The following is a 22,838-nucleotide window of genomic DNA, read 5'->3' on the forward strand; positions in this document are numbered from 1 at the left end:
GGGTGGATCACGAGATCAGGATATTGAGACCACGGTGAAACCCCGTCTCTACTAAAAATACAAAAAATTTAGCCGGGCGTGGTGGCGGGAGCCTGTAGTCCGAGCTACTCGGAGAGGCTGAGGCAGGAGAATGGCGTGAACCCGGGAGGCGGAGCTTGCAGTGAGCCGAGATTGCGCCACTGCACTCCAGCCTGGGGGACAGAGCGAGACTCCGTCTCAAAAAAAAAAAAAATGGACACCAGAATCGCCTGGGAACCAGATAAAATTCTGATTTTTTTTTTTTTTTTTTTTTGAGACAGGGTCCAGGTCTCTTGTCCAGGCTGGAGGGCAGTGGCATGATCTCGGCTCACTGCAGCCTCAATCTCCCTAGCTTAAGTGATCCTCCCACCTCAGTCTCCCAAGTGGTTGGGACCACAGTCGCACACCACAACAGCTGGCTGATTTTCTGTAGATATGGGGTCTCAATATATTGGCCAGGCTGGTCTTGAACTCCTGGGCTCAAGCGATCCTCCTGCCCCAGCCTCCCAAAGTGCTAGGATTATAGGCATGACCACTGTGCCTAGTCCACATTTATATACATTTTTTTTTTTTTTTTTTTTTTACTGAGATGGAGTCTTGCTCTGTTGCCCAGGCTGGAGTGCAATAGTGCAATCTTGGCTCACTGCAACCTCTGCCTCCTGGGTCCAACCGATTCTCTTGCCTCAGCATCCCCAATAGCTGGGATTACAGGCATCCGCCACCATGCCCGGCTAATTTTTTATTTTTAGTAGAGATGGGGTTTCCCCATGTTGGTCAGGCTGGTCTCAAACTCCTGACCTCAGGTGATCCACCTGCCTTGGCCTCCCAAAGTTCTGGGATTACAGGTGTGAGCCACTGGGCCCAGCCATATGTATATATAATTTTTTTTTTTTTTTTGAGATGGAGTCTTTTGCTCTGTTGCCCAGGCTGGAATGCAGTGGAGCCATCTGGGCTCACTGCAACCTCTGCCTCCCGGGTTCAATAGATTCTCCTGCCTCAGCCTCCTGAGTAGCTGGGATTACAGGTGCGCACCAGCACGCCCGGCTAAGTTCTGTATTTTTAGTAGAGACGGGGTTTCACCATGTTGATCAGGCTGGTCTCAAACTCCTGACTTCATGATCTGTCTGCCTTGGCCTCCCAAAGTGCTGGGATTACAGGCGTGAGCCATTGTGCCCGGCCACATTTATATTTTTGAAAGTCATTTTAGCTTCGAGTACATTTTAAAAGACCCTGTGGGAATCCACATTTCTATTTGGGCTCAGGAAGGGCCCTCGGGTCCCCTGCCCCGAGTGGACGCGGCAGGGAGGTGGACTGTACTCACCCAGCCCCAGGATCGAGCGCTTCTTGGGCGGCAGGCTCAGCAGTGACAGGGCTCGGGGTCCCTCCTCCTCCGGGGCTGGCTTGCTCAGCCCCAGCCCAGGAGTGGGCTCTGGCTCCGGCTCCGGCTCCTCAGGGCACTGCCACGGGCCCACCCCCTCCAGTGGCTCCTCCACTCGGCCTCCAGGGCCCTCAGGACCCTTGCGCTCTCCGCAGCCCTCTGGCAGGGCCAGGCTGGGCAGCTTCTCCCTCTGGCGCCGGGCCTCCAGGCCTTGCTCATCGGGCGCGTGGCAGTGGCCCCGCATCACTGTAGCCCGCAGACCTCGGGTGATGGCCCGGCCCCGGCAGCCCAGCTCAGCATGCTGGCGGCACTTCCAGTACACCTTGTCCCCCACAGCCTTCTCCTGCTTGTACAGGAAGGACTCCAGCACCAGGAGGCGGCCCCCGAATGGTGTCCTCAGGAACTCCAGGGACCGAGGGGCTGCTGGGGGAAGGGGAAGGCTGGGTTAGCTAACCTAGAGCAAAGCTCAAGGTCGCAGGCACAGAGAGCCAGAGAGGGCGTGGGGGTCCTGAGTGTAGCAGGTGCCTTCTCCTCCTGCTCCCAAGCAAGAAGCCCAGACTCTCAGGGCTGGTTTTTATTTTGGGGGTGGTAGCGGATGTTTTTAGGGAGCCGAAGGAATTCTGCACATCACTGCAACTCCCATGAGCTCCTGGTACCTGAGTGTGATCGTCACACCAGCCTGGGACAGGCTCAAGATCAGAGGCCAAGAGGCTCAGCTTGGAGCAAGGACAAGACACTATGCTAGAAGGGAGGTGTAGAGGGCCTGCTGTGAGCACCAGAACCCACGGGGTGGCTGGGCAGGGGCACCACGCCACACCTCACCTGTGTCCAGCTTGCTGCACTTCTGTTCAGGCATCTGCAGGGCTGCCTGGACCACCCCTCCCTGCTGCTCCACTGGCAGGATATGCAAGGTGCTGGCGAGGGAGGCGGTGCCAGCCATCTCCAGGGACAGGACGCAGTGCACTTCCTGGGGCTTGGATCCCACCCCATCCTCATCTTGGTTGGAGGCTGTGAGCAGGACCAGTTTGGGGAACTCTCTGGGCTTCCTGGGGGCAGCCGGGACGACGTCCGTGGCTGGCTCAGGGGATGGCTCCTGGCCGGCCTTCACGCTCTCGCCCTCCTGCTCGCTGGGCTCGGGCAGGGGCATCCCAGGACCCAGGGCCTGTCCCTCAGGCCACGCTCAGCCCCCAGCAAGGAACCTGGAGTCCAGTGGTTCCGTCCTAAGGAAGGAAGCAAAATCCCATCAGTGGAGGAAGCCCTCAGGGGACTCTAGACGTGGATCTGGGAGGGAGGTGGGGCAGATGGGGCTGCCTCACTGCTCGCTGGGGCCAAGGCTGGCGGGGGGCCTGATGGAACTAGGCTTCTGCTCCGCCAGTTCCTCTCCTGGCAGCCTTGGGTACATCACCCCCATCCAACCCCACTTTCCCCACCTGGAAAATGTGCACAATAAACACCCTCCACAAGGGGCCATCAGAGTGACTAATGGACTAAGAGCTCAGCCACATGCTGAGCACAGAAGAAGGGTTTCCACCTGCGTTTCCAGTCCCCCCTCCAGCCCCTACATTATGACAGCAGGACGTTCTTATTGACCCAGTTATAGATGAGGACAGTGAGGCACAGACACCTGTGATACGCCTGAGGCTGAAGAGGCAGGAAGCTGAGACTCGTTTCTGCTCAGGTGCCCAGGGACTTGCCAAGACCTTTTTGGAAACCATGCGATTCACCAGGACACCAGGCACCTGTCTCAGGAGCGTGGGCCTGGCGCGCAGAGCCCCTTCCAGAGGACAGCGCCACATCATGGCCTGGGAGGCAGAAAGCCCTTTCTGGGCTCAGGCAGACCCAGTCCCTATCCTAGCCTGGAGGCCCCAGGCCACCCCCCCTTCGGGAGATGTCAGGGCCCCACCGGGGCAGCCGCCTTGTACTGGAGCTGTTGCTGTTGCTGCCTCGGCTGGTCGGGGACGGAGCTGTGGTGGTGTCTGGAGAATCCTGAGGTCACCACAGGTTCCAGCCTGGAGAGGCAGAAAGAGCAGATAGTGGGGAACCACTGCAGGGCTGGAGTGGGGGCCTGGGGGCAGTCAGTGGCAGTCATGGTGTGGGTGGGGCTTTTTGTGTGGGGGAAAAGAGAGAGATCGGATTGTTACTGTGTCTACGCAGGAGAGGAAGACATAAGAAACTCCATTTTGATCTGTACTAAGAAAAATTGTTCTGCTTTGAGATGCCGTTAATCTGTAACTTTAACCCCAACCCTGCGCTCACAGAAACATGTGCTGTATTGAATCAAGGTTTAATGTATTTAAGGCTATGCAGGATATGCCTTGTTAACAATGTTTGCAGACAGTATGCTTGGTAAAAGTCATCGCCATTCTCTATTCTCTATTAACCAGGGACAAAATGCACTGTGGAAAGCCACAGGGACCTCCACCCAAGAAAGCCTAGGTATTGTCCAAGGTTTCCCCCCACGGAGACAGCCTGAGATATGGCCTCATGGGAAAGGAAAGACTTTACATCCCCCAGCCTGACACCTGTGAAGGGTCTGTGCTGAGGAGGACGAGTGAAAGAGGGAACCCCCTTTGCATTTGAGGTAAGAGGAACGTTTCTGTCTCCTGCTCGTCCCTGGGAATGGAATGTCTTGGTGTAAAGCCGACCATTAGTTCTATTCTGAGATAGGAGAAAACTGCCCTGTGGCCGGAGGCAAGATATGCTGGCAGCAATACTGCTCTGTTACTCTTTGCTACACTGAGATGTTTGTGTGAAGTGAAACATAAATCTGGCCTATGTGTACATCCAGGCACAGTACCTTCCCTTGAACTTATTCATGATACAGATTCCTTTGCTCACGTTTCCCTACTGATCTTCTCCCCACCGTCACTCTGTTGCCCTGCCACACTCCCCTTGCCAAGATAGTAAAAATAGTGATCAATAAATACTGAGGGAACTCAGAGACCAGCACCAGTGCGGGTCCTTGCATGTTGAGCGCCCATCTCCTGGGCCCACTGTTTTCTATATACTTTGACTCTGTGTCTTATTTCTTTTTTTTTTTTTTTTTTGAGACTGAGTCTCGCTCTGTCGCCCAGGCTAGAGTGCAGTGGCGCAATCTCGGCTCACTGCAAGCTCCGCCTCCTGGGTTCACGCCATTCTCCTGCCTCAGCCTCTCCGAGTAGCTGGGACTACAGGCGCCCGCCACCACGCCCGGCTAGTTTTTTTTTTTGTATTTTTAGTAGAGACGGGGTTTCACCGTGGTCTCGATCTCCTGACCTTGTGATCCGCCCGCCTCGGGCTCCCAAAGTGCTGGGATTACAAGCGTGAGCCACCGTGGCCGGCCTGTCTTATTTCTTTTCTCAGTCTCATCTCCACCTGACGAGAAATACCCATAGGTGTTGAGGGGCAGGCCTCCTTCACCTGGTGCCCAATGTGGGACGTGAACTCACGACCCTGAGGTTAAGAGTCTCATGCTCTACTGACTGAGCTAGCTGGGCAATTCTTTTTTAGATGACCAATTTGGCCACAATTATAACATTTTCCCCCAAATGTTCTAACTGGTCCTGCTAAAGCGACCCCAGTCATTGCATGAGGCATTAGGATAGCTTTCTGCATGGCTCCTCCAGTCCTATTACAAGCCTTCACACATTCTGTAGCTACATCAACTCCTGCTGGACCAAGGGAATCTAATCATGTGCTCATGTAAGGAGAGTTGGGTCCATATTGTTTAACTCCCTCCTTCATGTCTTTTAACATTTTCATGGTGAAAGGTTCATATCTAGCGTTAGCCACCGCAGGTGCTCCTGCTGGGGCCCCTTCCCCGGCCAGTACCAGTTGTAAAATTACCGGGAACAGCCACGCCTGAAGATCCCCCCGTTTTCTAGCTTCATCAACGACCGCATGCAGTGTGCTACCTTGCCCACTAGGTGGTGCTGTTGGATTAAGTCTCATAGTGGGTGGCTGAGGACACAGCGCCGCGGCCTGTGGTGCTGATGGATTAAACACCACGGCCATGGGTTGCCTCTATGATGCCGTGCAGTCTGGCACACACCACTTGGGGTCTGTATTGGACCTCTGGAGGCGGCAATACTGAAGCTTGGCTGGCAGCCAGTATTGATACACTAACGGCGGTTGGGTTTTATTTTCTGCTGGCTGATATTGTGGACACTGTACCTGGATTGGCATTGCCGAGATAGAGACTATCCTTTTCTATTTGATATTCTCTTGGGGTTTGTACTTGTCTAACCTGTATTTGAGGTTGTAATGTTACAGGTATCTGAACCACGGGAGGAGGAGCTGGCCATTGTGGTTTAGACTGACGGCCCCAGTAATTCTGGAGTTTTCCCCCCAGTTTTGATGACTCAGGATATATTACCTCCTGTAATTGATTGTAGTCAACGTGGCTTTATGGCCAATTGACATTCCGTATTTGCATTTTCATAGGTCATTAATTCTACGATAACCTTTCGGGTGTTATCATCCGTAATAGATTTTTGAGCAGCATCTTACAATCTTGCCACAAAGTCAGGGTAGGGCTCTTTAGAGCCTTATCTAATTGAATTAAAAGATGGGCAGGTGGTTCCTGGGTCCATGAATTTTTTTCCAAGGCCCTGGGGCAAATAACCCTTATTTGTTTAAGTCAACATTTTGCATTGACCGAGCCATTACAGACTCTGCTACATATTTACGATGTGAACTTTCCGTTCCTTTGGGGAATTCTGTCCCTGCCTCTTCTTCACAATCTATTACACAGCTTTCGGGGGCATCAGAAACTGAAACGCTATCTTCCCCTGTTTGAAACGGTTCTAAAGCTGCTTTAATAATGGCCCAATCATTCCATACTGTAAGTGGGACGATTCTACCTTCCCTATTTGCTTGTTTTAATTCATTGCCAATTTTTTCCCATTCCTTTAGATCTAAAGTTCCTTGTTCTGGAAACCATGGGCAGAATTGTTCTATTGTTGTTGGCCGGGCGCGGTGGCTCACGCTTGTAATCCTAGCACTTTGGGAGGCCGAGGCGGGCGGATCACAAGGTCAGGAGATCAAGACCACGGTGAAACCCCGTCTCTACTAAAACTACAAAAAATTAGCCGGGCGTGGTGGCGGGCGCCTGTAGTCCCAGCTACCCGGAGAGGCTGAGGCAGGAGAATGGCATGAACCCGGGAGGCAGAGCTTGCAGTGAGCCGAGATTGTGCCACTGCACTCCAGCCTGGGCGACAGAGCGAGACTCCGTCTCAAAAAAAAAAAAAAAAAAAAAAAAAAAGAATTGTTCTATTGTTTGAAATAGCATAATTAGATCTTCTGTAGATGCTCTAACTTAATCCCGAGGTCACCACGGGTTCCAGCCTGGAGAGGCAGAAAGGACAGATAACGGGGAACCGGGCAGGGCCGGGGCAGGGCCCTGGGGGCAGTCAGTGGCAGTCATGGTGTGGGGTGGGGCTTTTTGGGGCAACTGAGTGTGGGCAGATGGTAGGGTCTTTCCCACCTCTCAGCCTGGAATCAAGACTGCAGTCCCTGACATTTTTACCGTCCTCACCCCCACCTCACATGGTGCAGCTCCAGTTCCCACTGGTCTCCCACTTTGATCCAAAGTTCCCTGGCCTGGGACTCCACATTCCACTCCCGAAGGCCTGGTCGGCTCCGGGGACAACGCAGAGGGGAGCGGCTCCTTAACTCCATTAAGGCCCAGTTCCCAGGAAATCACAGGTACCAGGAGGGCCAGTCCCACCACACCTCCCCCAGCCCCGGCCCAGCCTGTTCCTCCATGCCATCTTTCTGGGCCTACTCATCCCGCCCCACAGGGTGACACGAGGTACAGGGGACTCGGCGGCAACCCCAGCTGACTTCGCAGGCGCCTCCCGAGCAGAGCGGCTCCAGGCAGGAAAAGGTTACGGCGGGAAGCCCCGTACCCGCCCCCCCAACCCCCTCCGCGCGCTGATTGGCCTCGGCGCAAGTCCTTCTACCGACAGCCCGCCCCTCCCGCTCCCTCGCTCTGAGCTCCAGGGATGAATGGGGATGACTGGGACTGGGTGGGACCGGGTGAGGCTAAACCAGGAAGGATGGGGATAAGGGCAGGACAAGGCAGGACAGGATGAACGGGGATGTATGGGACTGGATGGACGATGGACGTGGCAGTTCCCTGACCGTGCACCCTTCCCGGCTCCCCCAGCCCAGGTCCCGCGAGGCCCCCGCCCTCTGGAGAAAGTCCCCGTTGTTCCCGGGGAGGTCAGGCACCTCCCTGACAACTGCCATGCTTCCCGGCCTCCCTGTGGCCTCCCTCCCAGCCAGGGCGAGGCATGGGGACGCCAGGTCGCTCCTGACAGAAGCCTCCCAGACTATGCATGCCGGCACAGTGACTCGCACACTGTTCACCCCGCCAGCTGGTCCTGCAGGACACAGCTGCGCCATGGGAGTGCAGGCGGGCGGGGGCCTCGTCCCAGGCCATCAGAGTGAAGGTGGGGACTGCGTGGGGCTTGGCCTGACAAGGAAAGCCCCACATTCCCATGGAGCTGTACCCGAGTCACAGGAGGTGACAGGAGAGAGCACGGTCCTCCGGCGAACACTTCCCACTTCTGTTTAAAGTGCTTCCAAGACCCACGTGGTTCAACAGACCTGGAAAAAGTTCCAATACAAGAAAAGGCCCTGGCCACCAGCCAGTGGAGGCTGAGGACCCGTTCCCACTCTTGCCCACGTAGGCTCTTGGATGGTAGATGCTGACCCACCACCACTCCGCCCGTTAAAGTCCACAGGCCCCTTGGCAACCGGGCTGTCTCCACCTATTTGAATCTTGACTGGCCTGGGGGGGTTGCGTGACCAACAGTGTGGCAGGTGCGCAGGGTACACGTTCCCACGCCTCACAGGCCAGGGCCCTGAGTCTGCAGGGAAGGCAGCTGTAGGAGTGGCCATGTGCAGGGCACTGCCACATTCAGGGAGACCACCTTGTACCCTCCAGCCCAGCAGTCTCTTAGCTGCCTACAGACATGAAGGAGCCTGGGGACCCCAGAGAACCCTGATCACTGGAGAACTCCTATTATTTTAAGCCAGTAAGATCATGGGTCGTATGCTACACAACAATAGCTGATACACTTGGCAAGTAAGTGACTCTAGTGAGTTCTGGCTTTTTACTTTTTTTTTTTTTTCTTTTGAGATGGAGTCTCACTCTGTCACCCAGGATGGAGTGCAGTGTCTGGATCTCAGCTCACTGCAAGCTCCGCCTCCCGTGTTTACGCCATTCTCCTGCCTCAGCCTCCCAAGTAGCTGGGACTACAGGCGCCCACCACCACACCCAGCTAATTTTTTGTGTTTTTAGTAGAGACGGGGTTTCATGGTGTTAGCCAGGATGGTCTTGATCTCCTGACCTCGTGATCCGCCTGCCTTGGCCTCCCAAGGTGCTGGGATTATAGGCGTGAGGCCCCGCGCCTGGCTGGCTTTTTGCTTTTTTGAGACAGGGTCTCTCTGTTGCCCAGGCTAAGTGCAGTGGCACGATCTCAGCTCACTGCAACCTCCACCTCCTGCGTTTCAAGCTATTCTGCCTCAGACTCCCAAGTAGCTGCGATTACAGGTGCCCGCCAACATGCCTGGCTAATTTTTGTATTTTTTGGTAGAGATGGGGTTTCACCATGTTGGTCAGGCTGGTCTGGAACTCGTGACCTCAAGTGATCCATCCGCCTCAGCCTCCTAAAGTGTGGGAATTATAGGTGTGAGCCGGGCCGATTCTGGCTTTTTAACAGAATACGAATGGTTATGAAATATCTGACATAAAACCATTTGTGAGCTCCAGAGTGCCATGCTATGCTACACAAACGCCACATCCCCCAGATGGGTTCATATAAAGGGCTTGTAATGAGAGAAACAAAAATATGAAGTAGAAGGGACAGCAAAGGAGAATCACGCATTTTAAAACATCTGCATTGGCAAGGCGCGGTGGCTCACGCCTGTAATCCCAGCACTTTGGGAGACCGAGGCGGGCAGATCACCTGAGGTCAGGAGTTCGAGACCAGCCTGGCCAACATGCGGAAGCCCGTTTCTACTAAAATTACAAAAATTAGCTGGGCGTGGTGGCGGACACTTCTAATCCCAGCTACTCGAGAGGCGGAGGCAGGAGAATTGCTTGAACCAGGAGGCAGAGGTTGCGGTGTGCAGAGATCGCACCACTGCACTCCAGCCTGGGTGACAGAATGAGACTCCATGTCAAAAATAAAAATAAAAATAAAACGGCCTCTTCACAAGATGGCGCCAAAAGCGAAGAAGGGAGCTCCTGCCCCTTGTAAAGCTGAAGCCAAAGCGAAGGCTTTAAAGGCCAAGAAGGCAGTAATGAGAGGTGTCCACAGCCACACACACAAAAAAAGATCCGCGCATCACCCACCTCCTGGCAGCCCAAGACACTGCGACTCGGGAGGCAGCCCAAATTTCCTCGGAAGAGCGCCCCCAGGAGAAACACGCTTGACCTCTATGCCATCATCAGTTTTCCACTGACCACTGACACTGCCAGGAAGAAGACAGACGACAACAACACACTTGTGTTCACTGTGGATGTTAAAGCCAACAAGCACCAGATCAAACAGGCTGTGAAGAACTCTGTGACACGGCTGTGGCCAAGGTCAACAGCCTGATTGGGCCTGATGGAGAGAAGAAGGCACATGTTCCACTGGCTCCTGATCACGATGCTTTGGGTGGTGCCAACAAAATGGAGGTCATCTAAACTGAGTCCGGCTGGCTAATTCCAAATATATGTATTCTTTTCACCATAAAAAAAAATCTGCAACACATGACATGCCAGGCACAAGGGGACAAACACTGTCCGATTCCACTTGTATGAGGTCCCCAGGGCAGTCAAACTCATGGGGACAGAAAGTAGAACGGGGGTGCCAGGGGCTGGAGGATGAGGAGTGAGTGTTTCATGGGGACAGAGTAGCCGTTGGGGAAGATGAAAAGGTTCTGGAGATGGACAGTGGTGACGGCTGCACAATGAATGTGAACCGCTGACCTGGACACTTCAACATCGAGCTCAGGGGAGCAGCTGCTCACAAAGACCAAGGGTTGTAGGATGCAATTTACATGAATGACCAATATGGTAAATTTTACATCATGTAAATTTAACCACACAAACACACACACATGAGCTATCTGTAACAAACTATACACAAAACACCCCATTTCCCTAACATTATCAGTGAATAAGATTCTCCCTACAAGGTAGATTTTCTAGTAACTAAAGTTATCCCTCCATGATTCAGAATATGATTTTTATCAGATTCAAAATGTAGCCATTTAAGATGGATTTTTTTTTTTTTAACTCTGTCACCCAGTTGCCCAGAGAGGACTGCAGTGGCACAATCTTGGCTCACTGAAACCTCTGCCTCCCGGGTTCAAGTGATTCTCCTGCCTCAGCCTCCTGAGTAGCTGGGACTACAGGCACGTGCCACCACACCCAGCAAATTTTGTATTTTTTCGTAGAGATGGGGTTTCACCATATTGGCCAGGATGGTCTCGAACTGCTGACCTCATGATCTGCCCGTCTTGGCCTCCGAAAGTGCTGGGATTACACGTGTGAGCCACTGCACCCGGCCAGAATGGATACTTTTACTTTTTATTTTAGCGGCAGGATTTCACTATGGCCTAAACTGGAGTGTGGTGACGTGATCACTGCAGCCTCTGCCTCCCAGGCTCAAGCCATCTTCCCACCTCAGCCTCCAGAGTAGCTGGGACCACAGGCGCACACTACCATGACTGGCTAATTTTTGTATTCTTTGTAGAGCCTGGTTTTCTAATTAAATTAAAAAAATTTTTTTTGGTAATGACAGGGTCTTGCTATATTTCCAGGTTGGTTTTGAACTCCTGGGATCAAGCGATCCTCCCACCTCAGCCTCCCAAGCACAGGATGGATGCCTCTATAAGCTCTTCTCACCCTCTTCCCTGTCCGGGGAAAGGGAGCATCCATCCTCCCTCTGGTTTAGAAGAGTCTCTACCAGCTCCCCGATGCACCCCTCTCCATTCCGCTTCCCTGTCTCCAGAGCTCTCACACCTCTGCTCTTTTATTTCCACTGGGCTCGTCAAGGTACTTATTTTATTTTTTTAAGGACACGGGAGATCTGACAAAAACTCCTCCCTCCCTCAACCACCCATATTTGCAGTGCCCCACTTCCTTGTCACCTCGGCCGTCTTTGGGCTGCCCCCCAGCTCTACAGACATCACCCTCCTCTGAGGCCACCGTGCAGGTGGAACCAGCTTGGTCATTCCACCAGTCCCGATCTCCCTCACACACACCTGCTCCGGCCTGGGCCTGGCCTTCAGGGAAGAGAGTCCTCCGTGTGAGGTGATACGTCACAACACGTGGTGTCTTCTAATCTATGCAGCAAATTAAAAATAAATGAAGTTCTGATACACGTTACACGCAGCCAGTCACAAAGACCAAGTGTCACATGATTCAGTTTACATGAAGTGTCCAGAATGGGCCAATCACCACCTTTCCAGACAGAAAGGTGGTGGAAGATTGTTTAGGGTGGGGAGGGACTGAGAGATTGGGAGTGATGGCTGAGGGGCATGCGGTTCCTTTCTAGGGTAATAAAAATGTCCTAAAATTGGCCGGGCGCGGTGGCTCACGCCTGTAATCCCAGCACCTTGGGAGGCCGAGGCAGGTGGATCACGAGGTCAGCAGATCAAGACCATCCTGGCTAACATGGTGAAACCCCGTCTCTACTAAAAATACAAAAAATTAGCCGGGCGTTGGTGGCAGGTGCCTGTAGTCCCAGCTACTCGGGAGGCTGAGGCAGAATGGCGCGAACCCAGGAGGCAGAACTTGCAGTGAGCGGAGATTGCACCACTGCGCTCCAGCCTGGGCGACAGAGTGAGACTCCTTCTCAAAAAAAAAAAAAAAAAGTCCTAAAATTGATGGTGGTGATGCTTGTACAGCTTTCTGAATACATTAAAAGCAATGAATTGTAGACTTTAGATGGAGAAATTATATGGTATGTAAATTATATCTCAGGAAAGTTATTGAAAAACAATCCCTGGCTGGGCATGGTGGCTCATGCCTGTAATCCCAGCACTTTGGGAGGCCGAGGCAGACGGATCATGAAGTCAGGAGTTCGAGACCAGAGTGAGACTCTGTCTCAAAAAAAAAAAAAAAGACTCACCAGAGTGAGACTCTGTCTCAAAAAAAAAAAAAAAAAAAAAAAAAAGGGCCGGGTGTGGTGGCTCACGCCTGTAATCCCAGCACTTTGGGAGGCCGAGGTGGGCAGATCACCTGAGGTCGGGAGTTCGAGACCAGCCTGACCAACATGGAGAAACCCCGTGTCCACTAAAAATACAAAATTAGCTGGGCATGGTGGCACATGCCTGCAATCCCAGCTACTCAGGAGGCTGAGGCAGGAGATCACGCCACTGCAATCCAACTTGGGCAACAAGAGCAAAACTCCAACTCAAAAAACAAAAACAAAACAAAAACAAAACAACAACAACAAAAAACAATGGTCGGAATGACTCACATTCCAAGGGTCTCTGGGTGAAAAAGTTTTTTGTTTTTTAAGACAGTTTCACTGCCACCCAGGCTGGAGTGCAGTGGCGCGATCTTAGCTCACTGCAACCTCCGCCTCCTGGGGTCAAGTGATTCTCAGGCCTCAGCCTCCTGAGTAGCTGGGATTATAGGCACCCCCAACCACACACGGCTAAATTTTGTTTTGTATTTTTAGTAGAGACGGAGTTTCACCATTTTGGCCAGGGTGGTCTCGAACTCCTGGCCTCTAGTTACCTACCCGCCTCCTAAAGTGCTGGGATTACAGGCGCTCTACTAAACAGCACAAGCTTCCTGTTCTTGGGTTTGGTTTACTCACCAAACAAGGGGTGGCATGCATTATATGTTGTGAAATTTTCTAAGTTTTAATATCATATTCTAAAAATATATAGAAACTATTTCAGAATGTTAACACTGTAATACTAGTAAATTACCCCTAATCCTGCCACTCAAATGCACAACTACTTCCATTGTTGAATTAATGCCTTTAAGGAGCTTCCTTTTCTGTAGCACACACTGCATTCAATCATGTCTGCTACTGTATCCCTCTTGAGAGCAGGAAGCCCCCACCAGAGGCCACCTGGAGTCTTTCTAAAGGACCATTACATAAGGCAGGACCACCCGTAATGGGGAAGCGAAAATTTAAATCCTCAGCAGCAATACTCGACATGGCCACAAGATGGTGGTGTTGCTCCTGAAATGTTCCTATCGCCTTGGTAAAATTACACGGGTGGCAATGTTTTCAAACAAGAGTTTGGAAATTTTTCCAAGTTGGAAAAACAATTCAAGAGGATTTCCAAAATGCTATACTTACAAAAAGCATTACTTAGAGCTGGGCACGGTGGTGCGTATTTGTAGTCCCAGCTACTTGGGAGGTTGTGGCAGGAAAATGGCTTGAGCCCAGGAGTTTGAAGCCAATCTGGGGAACATCACAAGAGCCCATCTCAAGAAACAAAAAATAGGCCGGGCGCAGTGGCTCACGCCTGTAATCCCAGCAGTTCGGGAGGCCGAGGTGGGCGGATCACGAGGTCAAGAGATCGAGACCAGCCTGGCAAACATGGTGAAACCTCGTCTCTACTAAAAATACAAAAATTAGCTGCGTGTGGTGGCGGGCGCCTGTAGTCCCAGCTACTCGGGAGGCTGACGCAGGAGAATCGCTTGAATCCAGGGGGCAGAGGTTGCAGTGAGCCGAGACCACACCGCTGCACTCCAGCCTGGGAGACGGAGCCAGACTCCGTCTCAGAAAAAAAAAAGAAACAAAAAATTAAAACAAATAAATAAATATATACACATATATAAGAGTTAGAGCAGCTGGGTGCAGTGGTTCACGCCTGTAATCCCAGCACTTTGGGAGGCTGAGGCGGGGGGATCACAAGGTCAGCAGATCGAGACCACCCTGGCTAACATCTACTAAAATACAAAAGATAACTCAGGAGTGGTGGTGCACGCCTGTAATCCCAGCTACTTGGAAGGCTGAGGCAGAATTGCTTAAACCTAGGAGTTGGAGGTTGCAGTGAGCCGAGATCATGCCGCTGCACTCCAGCCTGGGCAAAAGAGGGAGACTCCGCCTCAAAAAAGAAAAAAAAAAAAAAGGAAGCAAAATCCAATTAACAAATTCAGTAAAGACTATCTTTCTAAACAAGTTTTTTTTTTTTTTCCCAAGGAAGACCAAAATATTACTTGGACAAGATACTACCTTCTAGCTCTCAATCCACTGGTCTTTCCTCTTATTTCCTGTCTATTCTGGTCATATTTGTCATTCATTGGTGAATTTTATTTTACATGTTTATAACTTAAAAACATTTAAGGCCAGGCATGGTGGCTCATGCCTCTAATCCCAGCACTTTGGGAGGCTGAGGAAGGCGGATCACCTGAGGTCGGGAGTTTGAGACCAGCCTGACTAACATGGAGAAACCGTCTCTACTAAAGATACAAAAATTACATGGGCGTGGTGGTACATGCTTGTAATTCCAGCTATTCAGGAGGCTGAGGCAGGAGAATCACTCGAAACCGGGAGGTGGAGGTTGCAGTGAGCCAAGATCGCGCCATTGCACTCCAACCTGGGCAACAAGAGCGAAACTCTGTCTCAAAAAAAAAGCTGGGCGCGGTGGCTCACGCCTGTAATCCCAGCACTTTGGGAGGCCAAGGCAGGACCATCATGAGGTCAGGAGATCGAGACCATCCTGGCTAACACGGTGAAACCGTCTCTACTAAATATACAAAAAATTAGCCGGGAGCGGTGGCGGGCGCCTGTAGTCCCAGCTACTCAGGAGGCTGAGGCAGGAGAATGGGGTGAACCTGGGAGGCGGAGCTTGCAGTGAGCCGAGATCGCGCCACTGCACTTCAGCCTGGGCGAAAGAGCGAGACCCCGTCTCAAAAAAAAAAAAAAAAAGAATCCAAGGGCAGGCGCAGTGGCACACACCTCTAATTCCAGCACTTTGGGAGGCTGAGGCAGGTGGATCACCTGAGGTCAGGAGTTCAAGACGAGCCTGGCCAACATGGCAAAACCCCATCTCTTCTAAAAAATACAAAAATTACCTGGGCATGGTGGTGGGCGCCTGTAATCCCAGCTACTCAGGAGGCTGAGGCAGAGAGAATCACTTGAACCCGGGAAGTAGAGGTTGCAGTGAGCCAAGATGGTGCCACTGTACTCCAGCCTGGGCAACAGATTGAGACTCCATCTCGGGGGGAAAAAAAGACTCCAGATTTTGGGGGGGGGGGATTACAGGAGTGAGCCACCATGCCTGGCCGATTTCCTCTTTTTTGAAAGTATTAGCAACGTAACAAGTTTCAAGAACCTTAGGGGTACTGTGGGGAACCTCAAGAAGAGAGGAATTTGCCCAAATTGTAGCTGCTACAGGTAAAATCGGATGGAGAAGGCATCTTGGGCTTGCCTTCTGTGTCTCAGGATATCAAACAACAGATTTTTTTCTTTTTTTTTTGTTTTTGTTTTTGTTTTTTCTTTTTTGAGACGCAGTCTGGCTCTGTCACCCAGGCTGGAGTGCAGTGGTGCGATCTTGGCTCTCTGCAAGCTCTGCCTCCTGGGTTCTCGCCATTCTCCCGCCTCAGCCTCCCGAGTAGCTGGGACTACAGGCACTTGCCACCACGCCTGGATAATTTTTTGTATTTTGTTAGTAGAGACAGGTTTCACCATGTTAGCCAGGATGGTCTCAATGTCCTGACCTCGTGATCTGCCTGCCTCGGCCTCCCGAAGTGCTGGGATTACAGGCGTGAGCCACCGCGCCCGGCCTCTATTTTCATTCTGAGATGGAGTCCCACTCTGTTGGCCAGGCAGGAGTACAGTGGCATGATCTCAGCTCACAGCAACCTCTGCCTCCTAGGTTAAATAATTATCCTGCCTCAGCTTCCTGAGTAGCTGGGATTACAGGTGCGCAGCACCACGCACAGCTAACTTTTGTTTTTAGTAGAGATGAGGTTTCATCATGTTGGCCAGGCTGGTCTCGAATTTCCGACCTCAAGTGATCAGCCTGTCTTTGCCTCCCAAAATGCTGGGATTACAGGTGTGAGCCACAGTACCTGGCCGAAACAACAGACTTTAAAAAGTCTAAGGTTCCTTATGGAGACTTCCAGGCAGGCAAACTCAGGTAGGCTTATCTGGTGAATCAGCACTATTGCTGCACTATATAATCAGGCCAAATATGATGAGATCAGCCTTATAATAAAAAATATGTTTCCTTGGCCACTGTAGAAGAGGCCAGTTTTGCCTCCATTTGCACATTCATTTCAATATTGCTGATCTAGAATCTTCTAGATTCTTTGGATTCTCTCTTTTTTTCTCTCGACACAGAAACTTGTTCTGTCTCCCAGGCTGGAGAGCAGTGGCTAGATCTCAGCTCATTGCAACCTCCGATTCCCGGGCTCAAGCCATTCTCTTGCCTCTGCCTCCCGTGATCCGCCCACCTTGGCCTGTCAAAGTGCTGGGATTACAGGCATGAGCCACCACGACCGGCCCATGTAATTTTAAAAATTGCTGACGGGAACCTAATGATTTTAGGACCAATGACTAAGCAGTTTGAAAAACAGTGCCCTAGACCAAAACAAAGGAAATACAACTCTTTTCTACTCATATAAAGCAAACACATGTTAAAGATTTCACTTACCATTAGACAGCCAGTGAGCTGGGGCTCAGGAGTTTGAGACCAGCCTGGCCAACGTGATGAAACCCTGTCTCTACTAAAAATACAACAATTAGCTGGGCTTGGTGGCATAGGCCTGTAATCCCAGTTTACCGCCTGGCCAACATGGTAAAACCCTGTCTCTACTAAAAACACAAAAAAATTAGTCGGGCGTGGTACATGCCTGTAATCCCAGCTGCTCAGGAGGCTGAGGCAGAACTGATTGAACCTACCTGGGAGATGGACGGTGCAGTGAGCCAAGATCGCACCAATGCACTCCAGCCTAGGCAACAAAATGAGACTCTGTCTCAGGGGAAAAAAAAAAAAAAAAAAATTCAGTGCATGTAATAAAAATGAGTATATTTTAATACATTTATATTATATTTAATAAATTTAATAAATTTCTCATTTAATAAAAACGAGAAACTTTTGTTACTCTAGTTTAAGTGCATTTTTTTTTTTTTTTTTTACAGTAGATACCCATCGTTTTGCGGTAGATACAGGGGTCCTAATGTGTTTCTTTTGTAATGTTAAATCTTCATTCAGTACAAATTTCTTTTTTTTTTTTTTTTTTTTAGACAGAGTCTCACTCTGTCACGCAGGCTGGAGTGCAGTGGCTCGATCCTGGCTCACTGCAACCTCCACTGAATCCTTGAACCAGGTTCAAGCGATTCTGCTCCTCAGGCTCCCGAGTAGCTGGGATTACAGGTGTACGCCACCACGCCCAGCTAAGTTTTTTGTATTTTTAGTAGAGACCAGTTAACCAGGCTGGTCTCAAACTCCTGACCTCTGGTGATCAGCCCACCTCAGCCTCCCAAAGTGCTGGGATTACAGACGTGAACCACCATGCCTGGCTGCACTCAGTACAGATTTCTTAAGTGAATGGAGCACAGGCCGGCAGATTTGTATTGAAAGCTCCGAAGTCTCAGTTCATGGTGCATCACTGTCTTATCCTCTCTCCCCTTCTCCCAGAATTGAGGGTGCGGAGCAATTTGAGTGCAATGCCAGATGGCCTGCTGGGACACTGCGGTCCTGCTGGTGACCACAAGGGCTCAGTGTAGACCTACGGGTCACATGTTAGCAGCTGTCAGGTGTCTCTCAGACACCAAGGGGTCCAAACTCTAATCAGTAAGGCTGGAAAACCAGGAGGCTCTGTCGGCAGCTGATGGAGCAACAGAATTACCTTCACATGTGAGTGAGAGGCGTCACCATCATCCCCCACACCTGAGTCATGGCGCTGGCTTGCTGGGCAGGAGACCCGGGGGCAAATCCCATAACTTCTCTGGGCTGGTTTCACCTGTGAAGAAAGAAAAGGGGCAAATGAAATACTGCAAGAGAAATTATTCCATGAACTGTCGACCATTACACAAGAACAAGGCGTTCTGCATCCAGGTGCAGTAGGGGTCCTGAGTGACAGGAGCGGGAGGAGGGAAGGCCCTCTGTTTAAAAAGCTTCTGAATGGGCCGGTAGCACAGTGGCTCACACCTGTCATCTCAGCAGTTTCGGAGGCTCAGATGAGAGAATTGTTTGCGTCCAGGAGTTCGAGACCAGCGTAGGCAACATAGTGAGCCCTGCGCCCCTATTTCTACAAATGTTTTTTTTTTTAAAAAAAGCTCCCGGATGACTCCAATGTCTACCCACCTCCCACCTACCCACAACTGACCCATGAACGTTGGCGGTGCACTTGCCTCGGACATGAACCACTATGGTGACATCACACGCTCAGTGGGTGCACACAGACATTCCTCCTGAAGAGGTTGAAGGTGGCAGAAATGCCCAAATAATTAAAATTTACTCTAAAAATGAGCTTCACAATCTCAGCACCGTTGGCATTTTGGGCCGGATGATTCTGCCGTGGGCGGCTGTCCTGTACAGCAGCATCCCCGGTCTCTACCTGCCAGATCCCACTGTCATGCCCTACCACACGTTGTGACATCAACACTACAGAATGTTCCCTGGGGTGCAAAACTGCCCGAGAGCCACAGCTCCAAAGCAGCTTAGAAATCAGCAGGCACAGAAAGGGAGAGCTTGGCCAATAAGACCCCCCCAGCCCAGTATTTCCCAATCACCCTCCATCAAAATCTAAGTTTATTTACTCCTTCCCATAGCTTAATGTGTCCTCAGATCTCTCTCCCTTTATGCCTGATCTACCCATCTTCCCTCTCCTTTCCACTCCCGCCACCTCAGGACGTCATCCCTTACCACGACCTCTCAGCCCAAGCCAAAGCCTCTGAACGATCTGGCCAGCTTTGGCAGCAGCCACTCCAGTTCCCCACATAGGATGCTGACAGGTCACTCTTCCTAAAGCTTAACTTTCAGCATGTCTCTCCCCAATTAAATCACCTCCAATTAAATCATCTCCAGCCTTAGTGCATCATCAGCTGGGCGTCATAAACTCTCCGCAATCTAGCCCCAACCTCAGCCTTGTTCCTTCCACACGTCCCGCCAGTAGCACTTGGGAAAGGACCAAGAGAAAGATGGTAGAATCACACGAGAAAATCTAGATCAAGCCCTGGAAATCATATTGGCCCTGGAAAGCAGAAATATGAAAATAAAAATAAGCCATTTCTTTGGAATTGGAGTTTGCACATGATTATCTGACTATGGGAGTTCAGCTTCCTCCCAGTACAAGGAATAAAGGAACAACAGGCAGGGTTTAGAGCGAGGGTTTCAACTACGTCAGACCCGTTATGTGCAGGCTCCATTGGTTAGCAGCAGTCTTTTGAAACGGGGTGGAAGAGAATGGAACGGAATTGAATCCGAACAGATCCAGCTGCGTCATGTGAGCTTAAACAAGCGTCACCCTTTAAACTTGTGCTTCAGGTATCCAGACCCACAGGCACAGAGTACACGCGTAAAAGGCATTTCTCAGTGTCGGCTGTGGGTCAACAAAGTTCGAAAGCCGTCACCGGAGATCTACAGGGTCAGAAGCGGGAGCGGGGTGCGTCCCGACCCGCAAAAGTGCAAGGTCACTGGGACCGCCCGAGCTGCAACCGTGGGACGGGGCTGATGCTGCGGGTCCAGGAAGGCAGCGCTGGGGGGGGCGGACACCGCCAAGGAACGGCGGGCGAGTGCGGGGATCCTTGATGTGGGGGTGTCGGGCTTAGGCCAGGGGACTGGGGGGTGGGGATGGAGGAGCGAGGAGCAAGGAGGGAATCGCGGGAGACCCCACAGGAGGCGGCCTGAGCGCCGGGACGCAGACCCCTCCCCAGCGCCCGCAGCCCTCGGGACCCCCGGGAGAGCCGGGCTGGGGGCGCGTCTACGCCGGGGACGCGGGACTCCCCCGCCCGTAGGGGCCTGTCCTCACCGACCGCAGCGGGGCCCTCTCTCTCCGGCGACAGCGCCGCGGCGGGTCCTTCAGCCTCTGCCGCTGCAGCAGCGGACGTCGACCTCGCGGCCCAGGCCGCCGCCGCCACCCCAACCCCGGCGCCTGCTCCCAGCCCCGACCTGCCCCTCGGGAGCGAGCCCCGTGACCGCGCGCGCCACCCGGCCGGGGAGCCTGCCTTGCGGAACGCTCAGGCGGGCTACTTCAGAGCATGCGCAGCAAGACCGCGCGGCCCGTTCCTTAGGTAAATTCGCTCCTCCGGGTCTTCCCTGCGCGGCGCAGAGCCACAGGCCTGGCCTATCAGCGCATGGGGGCGGGGACATAACTCACGGAAAAGGCGGGGCCATCCCGCGATTGGACGGCGGCGTCCAGGGGCGGAGCTGGGATGGGGGTGCAGGACAGGACGCTCTTGGCGTAAAGGGGCTGGAGTAGGGGGCGCTTGAGACCCCGGGACCGTCCCCAGTATCTGAGGCTGCCCGCAGGAAGCGGAGCGTTTGCTGAGATGCACCCTTGGGCCTGTCAGTTTCCTGACCCCGTGGGAAGGCGATTCTCATGCATCTCATTGACGCCCCCAGTGACCCTACCCCAGAGCAGAACCAGTGTGAGATTCAAATAAACAGCGATAGCAACGGATTATAACCTTGACTACGATACGAGTCCAAACTGAAAGAAATAAGTTAATGGGGGAGAAGGGACAGTTCTTTCTTTTTTTTTTTTTTTTGAGACGGAGTCTTTCTCTGTCCCCCAGGCTGGAGTGCAGTGGCGCGATCTCGGCTCACCGCAACCTCCACCTCCTGGGTTCACGCCATTCTCCTGCCTCAGCCTCCCGAGTAGCTGGGAATACAGGCGCCCGCCAACACGCCCGGCTAATTTTTTGTGTTTTTAGTAGAGACGGGGTTTCACCGTGTTAGCCAGGATGGTCTCGATCTCCTGACCTCGTGATCCGCCCGCCTCAGCCTCCCAAAGTGCTGGGATTACAGGCTTGAGCCACCGCGCCCGGCTTGCGACAGTTCTTTCTTACATCAGAAAGCCAACAACAAAAAAATACCTGGGCCGGGCGCAGTGGCTCAAGCCTGTAATCCCAGCACTTTGGGAGGCCAAGGCGGGTGGATCACCTGAGGTCAGGAGTTCGAGACCAACGTGGCCAACATGGTGAAACTCCGTTTCTACTAAAAATATAAACATTAGTCAGGCGTGGTGGTGGGCGCCTGTAATCCCAGCTACTTGGGAGGCTGAGGCAGGAGAATAACTTGAACCCGGGAGGCGGAGGTTGCAGTGAGCTGAGATGGCGCCACTGCACTCCAGCCTGGGCAACAGAGTGAGACGTATCTAAAAAAAAAAAAAAGAAAGAAATATTACATAGTATTACAAAGTCTGCATGACGTGTGATGTAACACATTGAATGTAGAAGCATGTTTGAGAGCCAGTAGTCTTCTTTTAAGCCAGCAACAAAGATATTTGCAAAAATGTATAACTATGTCACTCTTCTCACTAAATTTCTTTGGGAAAATATTGTAGTTTTTCATAAAACTGTGTTAACACAATCAGTTTACTATTTTTTTGGTAAGAGCTTTATTGAAACATAATTCACATACCATGCATTTCTCCCATTTAAAGTGTACAATTAAATGATATTTAATATAGTCACAGAGTTGTGCAAACAGCACCATAGTCAGTTTTAAAACCTTTCATCACTCCAAGAAACCTTTAGCCATCACCGTCTAATTTGCTAATCACCCCAGCCCTAAGTAATATGATCTATTTTCTGTCTTTATAGATTTGTGTATTCTGCACATTTCATATAAATGAAATCATGCAACAAATATGTGGTCTCTTGTGACTGACTTCTTTCACCTAGCCTTAGCATAGCACTTTCAAAGTTCATCCATGTTGGCCGGGTACAGTGACTCTTGCTTGTAATCCCAGCACTTTGGGAGGCTGAGACAGGAGCATCGTTTGAACCCAGGAGTTTGAGATCAGCCTAGGCAACATAGTGAGACTCTTTCTCTACAGAAAAAAAAGAAAAGAGGAACAAGAAAAAATTAGTTGGATGTGGTGATGCGCTGTAGTTCCAGCTACTCAGGAGGCTGAGGTGGAGGGATCACTTGAGCTTGGGAGCTCGAGGCTCCTGTGAGCTGCGCTCATGCCACTGCACTCCAGGCTGGGCGACAGAGCAAGACCCTGTTCAAAAAAAAAAAAAAAAAAAAAAGTAGCAGAACTTAATTACTTTTTTTTTCTTGAGATGGAGTCTTGCTCTGTCGCCCAGGCTGGAGTGCAGTGGCACGATCTCAGCTCACTGCAACCTCCACCTCCCGGGTTCAAGTGATTCTCCTGCCTCAGCCTCCTGAGCAGCTGGGATTACAGGCACTTGCCACCACGCCTGGCTTTTTTTGAGAGGAGTCTGACTGCGATGCCCAGGCTGGAGTGCAACAGCGCTATCTTGGCTCACTGCAACCTTTGCTTTCCGGTTCAAGTGATTGTCCGCCTCAG

The 22,838-nt window shown here is 51.7% G+C and overlaps 1 protein-coding gene across 10 annotated transcripts in view; it reads right to left on the reverse strand.

The window, feature by feature from the left end:
• The window catches only part of FLYWCH1 (FLYWCH-type zinc finger 1), a 35,633-nt gene extending 15,069 nt beyond the window's left edge, over positions 1 to 20,564 (reverse strand). The window contains exons 1-8 of one of the 10 annotated variants that reach the window (XM_058433966.1): positions 20,331 to 20,563; positions 18,207 to 18,320; positions 17,257 to 17,326; positions 11,642 to 11,722; positions 7,891 to 7,987; positions 3,021 to 3,405; positions 2,219 to 2,616; positions 1,340 to 1,819 (exon numbers count right to left, since the gene is read on the reverse strand). In XM_058433966.1, coding sequence (XP_058289949.1) covers positions 1,340 to 1,819; positions 2,219 to 2,543 — 805 coding nt within the window. In that variant the 5' untranslated portion in view covers positions 2,544 to 2,616; positions 3,021 to 3,405; positions 7,891 to 7,987; ... (2 more) ...; positions 18,207 to 18,320; positions 20,331 to 20,563. Of the gene's footprint in view, positions 1 to 1,339; positions 1,820 to 2,218; positions 2,617 to 3,020; positions 3,406 to 7,890; positions 7,988 to 11,641; positions 11,723 to 17,256; positions 17,327 to 18,206; positions 18,321 to 19,225; positions 19,309 to 20,330 lie in introns of those variants that run through there. The other 9 variants (XM_058433963.1, XM_058433967.1, XM_058433968.1 and 6 more) reach the window with 9 other exon arrangements.
• Positions 20,565 to 22,838: the final 2,274 nt, after the last annotated feature.

Source organism: Hylobates moloch, unplaced genomic scaffold, assembly GCF_009828535.3.
Source record: "Hylobates moloch isolate HMO894 unplaced genomic scaffold, HMol_V3 SCAFFOLD_23, whole genome shotgun sequence".
Classification (NCBI taxonomy): domain Eukaryota; kingdom Metazoa; phylum Chordata; class Mammalia; order Primates; family Hylobatidae; genus Hylobates; species Hylobates moloch.